This window comes from Ranitomeya variabilis, chromosome 6, assembly GCF_051348905.1.
Source record: "Ranitomeya variabilis isolate aRanVar5 chromosome 6, aRanVar5.hap1, whole genome shotgun sequence".
NCBI classification, from domain to species: domain Eukaryota; kingdom Metazoa; phylum Chordata; class Amphibia; order Anura; family Dendrobatidae; genus Ranitomeya; species Ranitomeya variabilis.
The window spans coordinates 2,454,544-2,468,843 of NC_135237.1; the positions used below are offsets into that span (position 1 = coordinate 2,454,544).

Sequence of the window (14,300 nt, forward strand, 5' to 3'; positions counted from 1 at the left end):
GGTGTCGGGGTCTCTGCACTCTGTGGTGTCGGGGTCTCTGCACTCTGTGGTGTCGGGGTCTCTGCACTCTGTCGGGGTCTCTGTACTCTATCGGGGTCTCTGCATTCTGTGGTGTTGGGGTCTCTGCATTCTGTGGTGTCGGGGTCTCTGCACTCTGTCGGGGTCTCTGCACTCTGTGGTGTCGGGGTCTCTGTACTCTATCGGGGTCTCTGCATTCTGTGGTGTTGGGGTCTCTGCATTCTGTGGTGTCGGGGTCTCTGCACTCTGTCGGGGTCTCTGCACTCTGTGGTGTCGGGGTCTCTGCACTCTGTGGTGGTCTCTGCACTCCGTCGGGGTCTCTGCTTCCACCCTCCCTGGCACACAGCTGGCAGATGACAGGGGGGAGCGTGCAGCGAGGACACAGGAGCCTCCTCCAGCTTCACCCTCCCTGATGTGACAGCGAGATGCTCACATTCTGGCAGTCGCTGCCACAGACAGAGACCTCTTGTATGTTGGCCCCATTATTGCCCACTGGAGGGCAACAAGGACAATGCACCGACCCAGCGGGGTGGGCAGCACCTTCTCCATAGACTCTCTGATTGGGACCCCCGCAGTGAGACCTGGACCCGTCCTCTACACCGGGTACCCCATGTTCATGCCCTACAGACCCCTGCTGATCCCCCAGACTCTGCCGCCCATGACCCCCATGTCCTCGTACTCTGAGCGCCTGAACACCACTTTTTGTGCCAGTCTGGGGCCGGCGCTGCCCTCCATGGTGGCCCTCAGCACTGCTCTTCCCAGCTTCAGAGAACTTCCCAATGGATTTTATACTCAGGAAACTCAGAGGAGATCCCCGAACTCTGCGGAAGGAAACAGAGAGCGAGAATCAGAGAAGACAGAGGAGAAAAGTCTGGAGCAAAGCGGCTACCCCGAATCCTACTCCAACCTGGCGGGTAAGAGAGCGGGAAACAGAGCGGGGCACAAGGATGTGAGCGAGGGACAGAGACGTGAGCGGAGGACAGACGCGAGCGGGGGACAGATGTGAGCGAGGAACAGAGAGTGGGGGACAGAGACGTGAGGGGCAGAGACAAGAGCTGGAGACAGAGATATGAGTGAGGAACAGAGAGAGGGGGACAGACGTTGGCGGGGGACAGAGCATGGGGGACAGAGACGTGAGCGGGGGGACATAGTGGGGAATGGAGATGTGAGCGGGGGACATAGTGGGGAATGGAGATGTGAGCGGGGGACAGAGATACCAGCGGGGGACAGAGAGTGGGGGACAGAGATGAGCTGGAGACAGAGAGAGGGGGACAGAGATGAGCTGGAGACAGAGATATGAGTGAGGAACAGAGAGAGGGGGACAGAGACGTTGGCGGGGGACAGAGCATGGGGGACAGAGACGTGAGCGGGGGACATAGTGGGGAATGGAGATGTGAGCGGGGGACATAGTGGGGAATGGAGATGTGAGCGGGGGACAGAGATACCAGCGGGGGACAGAGAGTGGGGGACAGAGATGAGCTGGAGACAGAGATATGAGTGAGGAACAGAAAGAGGGGGACAGAAATGTGAGTGGGGGACAGAGACGTGAGCGGAGGACAGACGCGAGCGGGGGACAGATGTGAGTGAGGAACAGAGAGTGGGGGACAGAGACGTGAGGGGGCAGAGACAAGAGCTGGAGACAGAGATATGAGTGAGGAACAGAGAGAGGGGGACAGAGACGTTGGCGGGGGACAGAGCATGGGGGACAGAGACGTGAGCGGGGGACAGAGATACCAGCGGGGGACAGAGAGTGGGGGACAGAGATGAGCTGGAGACAGAGATATGAGTGAGGAACAGAGAGAGGGGGACAGAGATGTGAGTGGGGGACAGAGACGTGAGCGGGGGACAGAGAGCAGGGGACAGAGAGCGGGGGACAGAGAGCGGGGGACAGAGAGCGGGGGACAGAGATGAGCTGGAGACAGAGATATGAGTGAGGAACAGAGAGAGGGGGACAGAGATGTGAGTGGGGGACAGAGACGTGAGCGGGGGACAGAGAGCGGGGGACAGAGAGCGGGGGACAGAGAGTGGGGGACAGAGATACCAGCGGGGGACAGAGACGTGAGCAAGGAACAGAAATAGGGGACAGACGTGAGCTGGAGACAGAGATGTGAACAAGGAACACGGAGAGGGGGACAGAGAGGCGAGCGGGGGGACAGAGACGCAAGTGGGGGACAGAGATGCGAGCGGAGGACAGAGGCACGAGCGGGGAACAGAGAGGCGAGCTGTGGACAGACACAAGCGGAGGACAGAGAGCGGGGAACAGAGATGTGAGCAGGGGATAGAGACACCAGTGGGGGACAGAGATGCGGGCAAGGGACAAAGACATGCGATGGGGTTAGAAATGTGAGCGAGGAACAGAGAGAGGGGGACAGAGATGTGAGCGGGGGACAGAGTGGGGGACAGAGATGTGAGCGAGGGGAAAGAGACGCAAGTGGGGGACACAGACATGAGTGAGGAACAAAGAGAGGGGGACAGAGATGTGAGCGAGGAACAGAGAGGGGTTCAGACGTGAGCAGGGGACAGAGAATGGGGGACAGAAACTTGAGCTGGGGACAGAGATGTGAGTGAGGAACAGATAGAGGGGGACAGAGATGTGAGCAAGGAACAGAGAGGGGGACAGAGACATGAGCGGGGAGACAGAGACGTGAGCTGGGGACAGAGATGTGAGTGAGATACAGATAAAGGGTGACAGAGATGTGAGCGGGGGAAAGAGACATGAGCGAGGAACAAAGAAGGGGACAGAGATGTGAGTGAGGAACAGAGAGGGGGACAGACGTGAGCGGGGGACAGAGAGTGGGGGACAGAGACTTGAGCTGGGGACAGAGATGTGAGCGAGGAACAGATAGAGGGGGACAGAAATGTGAGCTGGGGATAGAGATATGAGCAAGGAACAGAGAGGGGGACAGAGACGTGAGCGGGGACAGAGAGTGGGGGACAGAGACGTGAGCTTGGGACAGAGATGTGAGCGAGGAACATAAAGAGGGGGATAGAGATGCGAGCGGGGGACAGAGAGTGGCGGACAGAGACATGAGCTAGGGACAGAGGGCGGGGGACATGAACGTGTGCAGGGGACAGGGATGTGAGAGGGGATAGGGACACGAGCGGGGGAGAGAAATGAGTGGTCAGAGACGTGAGCGAGGGACAGTGACGCGTGAGGGGGACAGGGACGTGAGTGGGGAACAGATGTGAGCGGAGGACAGATGTGAGCGATGAGACAGATGTAAGAGGGGGACAACAAAGTCATGAGCTGGAGACAGACGGGGACAGACAAAGCGTGGGTCGGAGATGTGAGCGGGGGACAGACGTGAGAGAGGAACAGAGAACGGTTGATGGAGATGTGAGCAGGAGACGGAGACATAAGAGAAGGACAGTGAGCGGGGGACGGAGACAAGAGCTGGGGTACAGAGAGGCGAGCGAGGGACAGAGGGCGGGCAAAAGGGATGTGAACGGAGAACAGAGACGTGAGCGGGTGACAGAAAGCGGGAGGACAGACGTGAGCAGGGGACAGAGACTTGAGCGGGGGACAGGGATGTGAGCGGGGGACAGGGATGAGAACGTGGGACACAGACGTGAGCATGGGAGAGAGACGTGAGCGGTGAACAGGGACGTGAGCGGGGGACAGAGACGTGAACGTGGGACAGACATGAGCAGGGGATATAGACGAGGGCGGGGTACAGAGAGGCGAGCGAGGGACAGAGGGCGGGCAAAAGGGATGTGAGCGGGTGACAAAGCGGGAGGACAGACGTGAGCAGGGGACAGAGACTTGAGCGGGGTACAGAGATGTGAGCGGGGGACAGGGATGAGAACGTGGGACAAAGACGTGAGCATGGAACAGAGACGTGAGCGGGGGACAGGAGTGTGAGCGGGCGACCGAGACATGAGCGGGGGTCAGACATGTGGGCGCGGAACAGAGATGGGAACGAGGGACAGAGATGTGAGCGGGGGCCAGATGTGAGGGGTCAGCAACGGGAGCAGGGGCCAATGAAGACGCGAGCGGGGAAAAAGTCGCGATCGGGGGCCGGAGACGTGAGCGGGGGCCAGAGGTGTGAGCTGGGACAACAAAGTCGCGAGCGGGAGAAAGAGACATGAGCGGGGGCCAGAGGTGTGAGCTGGGACAACAAAGTCGCGAGCGGGAGAAAGAGACATGAGTGGGGGACGGAGACATGAGTGGGGACCGACATGAGCATGAATGCATAAAATAAAACCAAATCACCACAAAAAAAGCCAGACTCAGGAGGGCAGCAGAGTCCAAGATAAAGAGAGGACAGAGACAGCTGAGAGGAGTTCATGTAATGAGCAGAGGAGACAGGTGACAGTCACACATCACCACCAAGAGACAGACCAAATAGGGCAGGCAGGCCACATAAAACTGTCCAGCATGGCAAAAAGCAGGAGACAGGTGAGGGTTAGCAATGAGACAGGTGAGGGTCAGCAATAAGATAGGTGAGGGTCCGCAATGAGACAGGTGAGGGTCAGCAATAAGATAGGTGAGGGTCCGCAATGAGACAGGTGAGGGTCAGCAATAAGATAGGTGAGGGTCAGCAATAAGATAGGTGAGGGTCAGCAATGAGACACTGAGGGTCAGCAATGAGACAGGTGAGGGTCAGCAATGAGACAGGTGAGGGTCAGCAATGAGACAGGTGAGGGTCAGCAATGAGACACTGAGGGTCAGCAATGAGACAGGTGAGGGTCAGAAATGAGACAGGTGAGGGTCAGCAATAAGACAGGTGAGGGTCAGCAATGAGACAGGTGAGGGTCAGCAATAAGATAGGTGAGGGTCAGCAATAAGATAGGTGAGGGTCAGCAATGAGACAGGTGAGGGTCAGCAATAAGATAGGTGAGGGTCAGCAATGAGACACTGAGGGTCAGCAATGAGACAGGTGAGGGTCAGCAATGAGACAGGTGAGGGTCAGCAATGAGACACTGAGGGTCAGCAATGAGACAGGTGAGGGTCAGAAATGAGACAGGTGAGGGTCAGCAATAAGATAGGTGAGGGTCAGCAATGAGACAGGTGAGAGTCAGCAATGAGACAGGTGAGGGTCAGCAATGAGACACTGAGGGTCAGCAATGAGACAGGTGAGGGTCAGCAATGAGACACTGAGGGTCAGCAATGAGACAGGTGAGGGTCAGCAATGAGACACTGAGGGTCAGAAATGAGACAGGTGAGGGTCAGCAATGAGACACTGAGGGTCAGCAATGAGACAGGTGAGGGTCAGCAATGAGACAGGCGAGGGTCAGCAATGAGACAGGTGAGGGTCAGCAATGAGAGAGGCGAGGGTCAGCAATGAGACAGGTGAGGGTCAGCAATGAGACACTGAGTGAGGGTCAGGCATTACCAATGAAGGTGGCAATGATCTCACACTGATGGTTGGTATCCATACCCCATTATGACAGCAAGATAAAGAGGAGAGGACAGAGGCAAGAGACAGGCGAGCGAAATGTGCGGTAACCTCCAACCAAGAGACAGGCGAGCTGTCAGGAAAATATGAATTATTTTCCATTGTTCTGGGGACACAACCAGAGCTGGCCTACTGCTCCTCCCACCATTGGTCTCTGTAGAACCAAATCCCACATACAGCCCCTCTCTCTTTCTCTGTGAATTTCCAACCCCGTCTCTTCAAGCAAATGGTCAGCTTGGAATGCGGAGTTTTGTTGCCTGCCAGGACTAGCAGAGCTGAATGCGTTTTTCCATCCAAAAAACTCTTTGTCTTCTAAGCTAAAAACACTCAAAGTCAAATTCAATAATACACATTAATCCCAGAGACATGAAAATTAGATTTCCAGTATCTAGGCACTTGGGGTTATGCATGGCAGCGTTTTGAGGTAGTTAGGGCTATCAGAAACCTGGGAAATGAATTTCTGCCCACCAGCAAATTACAGACTTACCGTGTTTGGACTCTAAAAATACGGTATGATCGCAAGGGAAAAAATATTGCCAATACCTTTGGCCTGTATGCTTCCAGGCTAAAGATATGAAGAAAATGAGTTATTGATAACTTTTAAAGATATGTGCACCTCCCAGAAAACAGGCCATATGTGAGGTCAGCAAAGTGGGAGTTCTTAGTTTTATGGCTGAAGCATAACACAGGGTCGTCCATCTCTGGCATGTATTCAGAGCCGGAGAGACAGCTGAACACCATGCCGTGGTACTGGATCATTTCTCTGGGATCTCTCCTCCCCTTTATCGACACGTCATACCTGTGACTGAGATTTAGTAAGTTTTGTATTTTTATCCTGTCTTATTTCATAACTGTTTTTACATACTTGTATTTTATCTCTTTTTGTAATATCATTTGTATCTTTTGTAAACACTGCCGATTCTTCCGGAGTAAAATTATAAATTTGCTAGCTTCGTTCTTGTACTCTGCGCAATTTCACACTACCAAACAGGTGTCCAATCCACCTATAAAAGGTCGGTGGTGGCAGCATAGTTTTCGTATTGATGTGGTGTTGGTGACTTGATGGTGACTAGATAGAGGTATATATATATGTTCCTACCAGGAACCGGGGGTATATATGCATCCCATCACATCATGTGCGCTCATTTTCTTATCCTCTTTCAATACCATTATTGGTCAGCAGGGTAACGGGGGCCAGAGAGCTGCAAGATCCTAAGTTTGTGACACTAGCGAAACTTGCGGTAGTCTCCAACCAAGAGACAGGCGATCGAAACGTGCGGTAAAGTCCAGCTAAGAGACAAGTGAGCGAAACTTGCGGTAGTCTCCAACCAAGAGACAGGCGATCGAAACGTGCGGTAAAGTCCAGCTAAGAGACAAGTGAGCGAAACTTGCGGTAGTCTCCAACCAAGAGACAGGCGATCGAAACGTGCGGTAATGTCCAGCTAAGAGACAAGTGAGCGAAATCTGCGGTAATCTCCAACCAAGAGACAGGCGAGGGTTGGCAAGTCAAAATATGAGCCAATGATGAAATAATCTACACACTTATGCAATGAGAAGGCAGAGACCCACAAAGTTGAAACACAAAACTCCTTTAATGTGTTTCTTCACAGCATTAAATGCCCAATTCACACAAGTGCTTATAACACAGGTCTACAAAAAAATATGTTTGTACTTTTCTGAATCCTCTTTTTGTCCTGATTTCACAGATGTCTATAGTTTTTCTGTAGCACGTATAGTTTCCATGGAGCAGCATCATTGTTATAAGGTATAGGAAATATACTGGCGTCATTAAGAAAACAGTAATCTATATATCACAAAAAAAACCTTCACCTTACAAAACAGTTTTTATTGAATCAAAATAATTTCATATGCAAAATAGAAATCAAAATATGAGCAGAAATGAGAAGTGCTTGACTTTAGACTGTGGTTGATAGGATTGTTCAGGGTTGTCCCTATTTAGCATCCAGCAGTAATCTGCCATCATGGAGTCACTCCCTGGTAGTGGTGTTCCATTACTTTAATGTCCTGGTGAAACCGCTCGCCTAGTTCATCACTTACATCCTCAAGATTTTGAGGGAAGGAATCTAAATGTGAAGGCAAACAGTGCAAGAGACCTGCGACATCCAAGACACCAGTATGCATTTAGCAGTTCCTCAACACCTTCAACATATTCTGGAGATTTTTTTTCCTAAAAAGTTTTCATAGATCCACCTGAAGCTTTTCCAAGATCTCAGTTCCTTATTATTTAGAGTTCCTTCAAACACATCATCTCTCATAAGCTCTCTGACCTGAGAACCAACAAATACCCCTTCCTTCAGTTTTGCTGGAGAAATGCTGGAGAATTTCTGTGAAATGTCCTGGAGCCCTTATGAATTTGTCTTTGCCATGGCTTTCACAAAGTTATTAATCAATCCCACCTTTTTATTTAGTGGAGGAAGAAAGATTTTTGTTGGAGCAACTAAAGGATTATGCTGAACATTGTCTCTACCTGGAGCATAGATGTTTCTCTGTCCTCAATCACGGCAAACATAATGCTCTACTGTATTTCTACTGTCCCATAAACACAAGAAGCGACGATATTCTGTGAAACCTCCTTGCATTCCCATTAGCAGACCAATCACTTTCAAATCTCCACAGATATTCCATTGATGATGCTTATATTGTATAGCATCCAAATCAAATTTAGAGGACATGAGTGAGCAACAGGGATTGATGGTTTCGTATTTCCATTGTGAAGCAACACTGCTTTCAAACTTCTCTGGGATGAGTCAATAAACAATCGCCAATCTGCAGCAAAATACTCTTGATTCAGTTCTTCAAAGAGGCCATTCGCATTGTTACAGTACACCATTGGTCCATCTACTGTGAAAAATTGTGTTAAGTGTTACTACAGTTTGTTAATACAAAAACAGAATTAACAAACAAACTTTGACATCATCATGAAGAAGATTCTTCTGTTTCAACCTAGATGCAAGAAGTTCAGCTTTGTCTTTTGACAATGAAAGTGTCATGTCGGACGCTGTTCAGACTAGGTCGTCCGACAGACAGCGGTAATCCCGCTGTTGACCACTATTTGCTCATTGGCGTCTGCTAGATTTTGTCTAACTGTTCCGGGGTTAATTTACCTGATGCTCGGATTGGATGCTGGGCCATTCCCATGGCCTTTAAATAGTTCTCCTGTTCATTGGGTGTCGCCGAGTATAGCTTCTGTCTTGTGCGTTGCTATCTCGGTCTGGAGTGGAGAGCTGGTTTGGAGATTCGTTGCTGGTGGTGTATTTTCCTCCGTCTTATTTACTCCTTCCTATATTTGTATTTATTTTGCCCTGCACATTTATAGTATAATCCTGAGTGACTGCGGCGTGATGTACATTTTCCTTTATCCTTGTCTGTCCTATCTGTGGGTATTGGAATATTACCTCTTCACTGGGTGGAGGGCGGAGGTATCAGCCTAGGGTTATTACAGGAGTTAGGGTGAGGTTCGAGGCCTGGACATGCACACCATCAGTGTAAACTCCAGGTAGAGGGTCAGTCAGGAGTTCCCTAGTCTGAGGGAAACTGCAGGGGCCCGGGTTTTTAGCTCTCGCTCACCTAGTTCCCCCGTGACAGAAAGGTCTCTGATGAGATCACTTAATTCATGTTGAGTAAAGTGCTCTGGCTGCTCGACTGCTCCATCAGGTACATAGTCATCTTGACTTGAGGTCTCCATGTCTTCACCAGTATCTTCAGCTCCATAGTCTTCATATTCTACTTCATTTTCATCCAATCCAGACAACGGTGGTGCAGGAACTGGCAAGGAACCATCATGTGGAACAGGCCTAATCGCAGATTCAAGTTCAGGGTAATTAATCTCATGCTTGTTCTTTGTAGAAAAACCCTGCAGTTTGACAAAATAAAAAAGTAGCAGTCATCACTATGATTTTGGGGTTTTCTCCAAATCATGGGAACACCAAATGGCATAGCTACTTTCCTCATATTCAACCAGTCACAAAGACCATTTGAACAACTTGAGCATATCACATGAGGGGCCCAAGTTTTGTCTTGATCACCAAGTGGACACTTAAAGTACATCTGGTTCATCTTTTTAATATCATGAGTGATTGAACGTACTTGGCCTTTTGGTGTAAAAGAACCACACACACAGCAGAATCTGTCCGGATGACTGATGCACTGTCGGGGCATTTTTATCCTTTCAATCAGATCAAACAGTAGAGTAAGTTTAGTACAATGGTGGTGACAAACTCCCCAAAAAATGTGATGATCCAACCGACTATATGTTGATATTCCCCAGAGATGACAGAGGTAGCTTGTATTTAGAACTGATTTTACTGGAGGTGATCTGGTAGATAACTATGTACAGTTGTAAGGTAAACGGGTCGGCCTACTCCTTACAGATGAACATTTGCAGACGGGCAGTTTCTCAGTGTGATATTGGCAGCTTTCAGGTTCTCTCTCTGTGGAGACCCTCACTCAGTTACACCTCAGTGGCTGAGCTGTTTTCTTCCCTCTGAGGAGACTTGCCCTTCCAGAAATGCAGTGAAAATCCTCTCACAATAGCAGCTGTCTGCTGTCTTCCCTTCTATCTCCCTGTGGCAGGCTCAGATCCCTGTAGAGGCCTGTCTCCTGTCAGAGTCTCACAATGGTGGCTGTCTGCTGCCTTCCCTTCTATCTCCCTGTGGCAGGGCTCAGATCCCTGTAGAGGCCTCTCTCCTGTCAGAGTCTCACAATGGCGGCTGTCCGCTGCCTTCCCTTCTATCTCCCTGTGGCAGGGCTCAGATCTCTGTAGAGGCCTGTCTCCTGTCTGTCCGCTGCCTTCCCTTCTATCTCCCTATGGCAGGGCTCAGATCCCTGTAGAGGCCTGTCTCCTGTCAGTCTCATAATGGCGGCCGTCCACTGCCTTCCCTTCTCTCTCCCTGTGGCAGGGCTTAGATCCCTGTAGAGGCCTGTCTCCTGGCAGAGTCTCACAATGGCGGCTGTCCGCTGCCTTCCCTTCTATCTCCCTGTGGCAGGGCTCAGATCCCTGTAGAGGCCGGTCTCCTGTCAGTCTCACAATGGCTGCTGTCCGCTGCCTTCCCTTCTATCTCCCTGTGGCAGGGCTCAGATCCCTGTAGAGGCCTGTCTCCTGTCAGAGTCTCACAATGGTGGCTGTCCGCTGCCTTCCCTTCTATCTCCCTGTGGCAGGGCTCAGATCCCTGTAGAGGCCTGTCTCCTGTCAGTCTCACAATGGCGGCTGTCCGCTGCCTTCCCTTCTATCTCCCCGTGGCAGGCTCAGATCCCTGTAGAGGCCTGTCTCCTGTCAGAGTCTCACAATGGTGGCTGTCCACTGCCTTCCCTTCTATCTCCCTGTGGCAGGGCTCAGATCCCTGTAGAGGCCTGTCTCCTGTCAGTCTCACAATGGCGGCTGTCCGCTGCCTTCCCTTCTATCTCCCCATGGCAGGCTCAGATCCCTGTAGAGGCCTGTCTCCTGTCAGTCTCACAATGGCGGCTGTCCGCTGCCTTCCCTTCTATCTCCCTGTGGCAGGGCTCAGATCCCTGTAGAGGCCTGTCTCCTGTCAGTCTCACAATGGCGGCTGTTATGGACCTGGTGGTTAGGTGCACCTGGAATGACCTGATGGTTAAACTAGAAGACAGGATGAGCTCTGGGAAGTGGGAACTCTGCTGACCGCAAATCCTAATCCTATAACACACACACTAGAAATAGCTGTGGAGCGTACCTAACTCTCCCTAGACGCCTCTTCACAGCCTAAGCGCTAACTACCCCTAAAGATAGGAAAATAAGCCTTACCTTGCCTCAGAGAAATTCCCCAAAAGGTAAAGACAGCCCCCCACATATATTAGCTGTGAGTTAAGAGGAAAGTCACAAACACAGGGATGAAACAGGTTTCAGCAAAGGAGGCCAGACTTACTAGATAGACTGAGGATAGGAAAGGGATCTATGCGGTCAGCACAAAAAGCTACAAAAAGCCACGCAGAGTGTGCAAAAAGACCCCTGCACCGACTCACGGTGCGGAGGTGCCACTCTGCAACCCAGAGCTTCCAGCTAGCAAGGCAATATCATGTTAGCAAGCTGGACTAGAACTTAGCAAGTACTAAGAAATATATTCAGTACAAAATGAACAACAAAATGAACTAGCAGAGACTTAGCTTCGCTGGAGTAGACAGGTCATCAGAAAGATCCGAGAGAGATCTGAACCAGTGCTAATACATTGACAGCTGGCATGGAGTAACGATCTGAGTGGAGTTAAATAGAGAAGCCAGCCTAGCCGCAAAAGAGGGCAGCTGAGGGAGCAACCTCAGAACCAGCAGTTCCACTCACAGCCACCAGAGGGAGTCCACGGACAGAACTCGCCGAAGTATCATTCATGACCACAGGAGAGAGTTCAAGAACGGAATTCACAACAGTACCCCCCCTTGAGGAGGGGTCACCGAACCCTCACCAGAGCCCCCAGGCCGATCAGGACGAGCCAAATGAAAGGCACGAACCAACTCGGCCGCATGGACATCGGAGGCAAAAACCCAGGAATTATCCTCCTGACCATAGCCCTTCCATTTGACCAGGGACTGAATTTTCCATCTCGAAATACGAGAATCTAAAATCTTCTCCACCACATACTCCAACTCCACCTCGACCAACACCGGAGCAGGAGGGTCAACGGAGGGAACCATAGGCGCCACATATCTTCGCAACAACGACCTATGGAACACATTATGGATGGTAAAAGAAGCTGGAAGGGCCAAACGAAACGACACAGGATTGAGAATTTCGGAAATCTTATAAGGACCAATGAAACGAGGCTTAAACTTAGGAGAAGAAACCTTCATAGGGACATGACGAGACGACAACCACCAAACCAAATCCCCAACACGAAGTCGGGGACCAACACAGCGACGGCGGTTGGCGAAACGTTGAGCCTTCTCCTGGGACAATGTCAAATTGTCCAGTACATGAGTCCAAATTTGCTGCAACCTGTCCACCACAGAATCCACACCAGGACAGTCCGAAGGCTCAACCTGCCCAGAAGAAAAACGAGGATGAAAACCAGAATTACAAAAAAAAGGCGAAACCAAAGTAGCCGAACTGGCCCGATTATTAAGGGCGAACTCAGCCAATGGCAAGAAGGTCACCCAATCATCCTGATCAGCAGAAACAAAGCATCTCAGATAGGTCTCCAAGGTCTGATTAGTTCGTTCGGTTTGGCCATTTGTCTGAGGATGGAAAGCCTAAGAGAAAGACAAATCAATGCCCATCTTAGCACCAAAGGACCGCCAAAACCTTGAAACAAACTGGGAACCTCTGTCCGACACGATGTTCTCCGGAAAGCCATGCAAACGAACCACATGCTGGAAAAATAGTGGAACCAAATCAGAGGAGGAAGGTAACTTAGGCAAGGGTACCAAATGGACCATCTTAGAGAAGCGATCACAAACCACCCAGATGACCGACATCCTTTGAGAGACCTGAAATAAAATCCATGGAAACATGCGTCCAAGGCCTTTTCGGGACTGGCAAGGGCAAAAGTAACCCACTGGCATGAGAACAGCAGGGCTTGGCCCGAGCACAAGTCCCACAAGACTGCACAAAAGAACGCACATCCCGTGACAAGGAAGGCCACCAAAAGGACCTAGCCACCAAATCTCTGGTACCAAAAATCCCAGGATGACCAGCCAACACCGAACAATGAACCTCAGAGATAACTCTACTAGTCCATCTATCAGGGACAAACAGTTTTTCTGCTGGACAACGGTCATGTCTATCAGCCTGAAACTCCTGCAGCGCCCGCCGCAAATCAGGTGAGATGGCAGACAGAATTACCCCCTCTTGGAGAATACCAGCCGGCTCAGGAACTCCCGGGGAATCAGGCACAAAACTCCTTGAAAGGGCATCGGCCTTCACATTCTTAGAACCCGGAAGGTATGAAACCACAAAATTGAAACGGGAGAAAAACAGCGACCATCGAGCCTGTCTAGGATTCAACCGCTTAGCAGACTCGAGATAAGTCAGATTTTTGTGATCCGTTAAGACCACTACGCGATGCTTGGCTCCCTCAAGCCAATGTCGCCACTCCTCGAACGCCCACTTCATAGCCAACAACTACCGATTGCCAACATCATAATTACGCTCAGCAGGCGAAAACTTTCTAGAAAAGAAAGCACATGGCTTCATCACAGAGCCATCAGAAGATCTTTGAGACAAAACAGCCCCTGCTCCAATCTCAGAAGCATCAACCTCGACCTGAAAAGGGAGCGAAACATCTGGCTGACACAACACAGGGGCCGAAGAGAAACGACGTTTCAACTCCCGAAAAGCCTCAACGGCCGCAGAGGACCAATTCACCACATCAGCACCTTTCTTGGTCAAATCAGTCAACGGTTTAACAACACTAGAAAAATTAGCGATGAAGCGACGGTAAAAATTAGCAAAGCCCAAGAATTTCTGAAGGCTCTTCACAGATGTAGGCTGAGTCCAATCATAGATGGCCTGAACTTTAACAGGATCCATCTCGATAGTAGAAGGGGAAAAAATGAAACCCAAAAAGGAAATCTTCTGAACTCCGAAGAGACATTTAGACCCCTTCACAAACAAAGAATTAGCACGAAGAACCTGGAACACCATTCTGACCTGCTTCACATGAGACTCCCAATCATCCGAAAAGACCAAAATATCATCCAAATATACAATAATGAATCTATCCAAATACTTTCGGAAGATGTCATGCATAAAGGACTGAAACAGAGATGGAGCATTAGAAAGCCCGAATGGCATCACAAGGTACTCAAAATGGCCCTCGGGCGTATTAAATGCTGTTTTCCATTCATCGCCCTGTTTAATACGCACAAGATTATACGCCCCTCGAAGATCTATCTTGGTGAACCAACTAGCCCCCT

General features: G+C 50.5%; 1 protein-coding gene across 1 annotated transcript in view; it reads left to right on the plus strand.

The window, feature by feature from the left end:
• The first annotated feature begins 529 nt into the window (after positions 1-529).
• The window catches only part of GBX1 (gastrulation brain homeobox 1), a 174,888-nt gene continuing 161,117 nt past the window's right edge, over positions 530-14,300 (plus strand). Inside the window, exon 1 of the mRNA XM_077267740.1 lies at positions 530-932. Coding sequence (XP_077123855.1) covers positions 530-932 — 403 coding nt within the window. The remainder of the gene's footprint in view (positions 933-14,300) is intronic.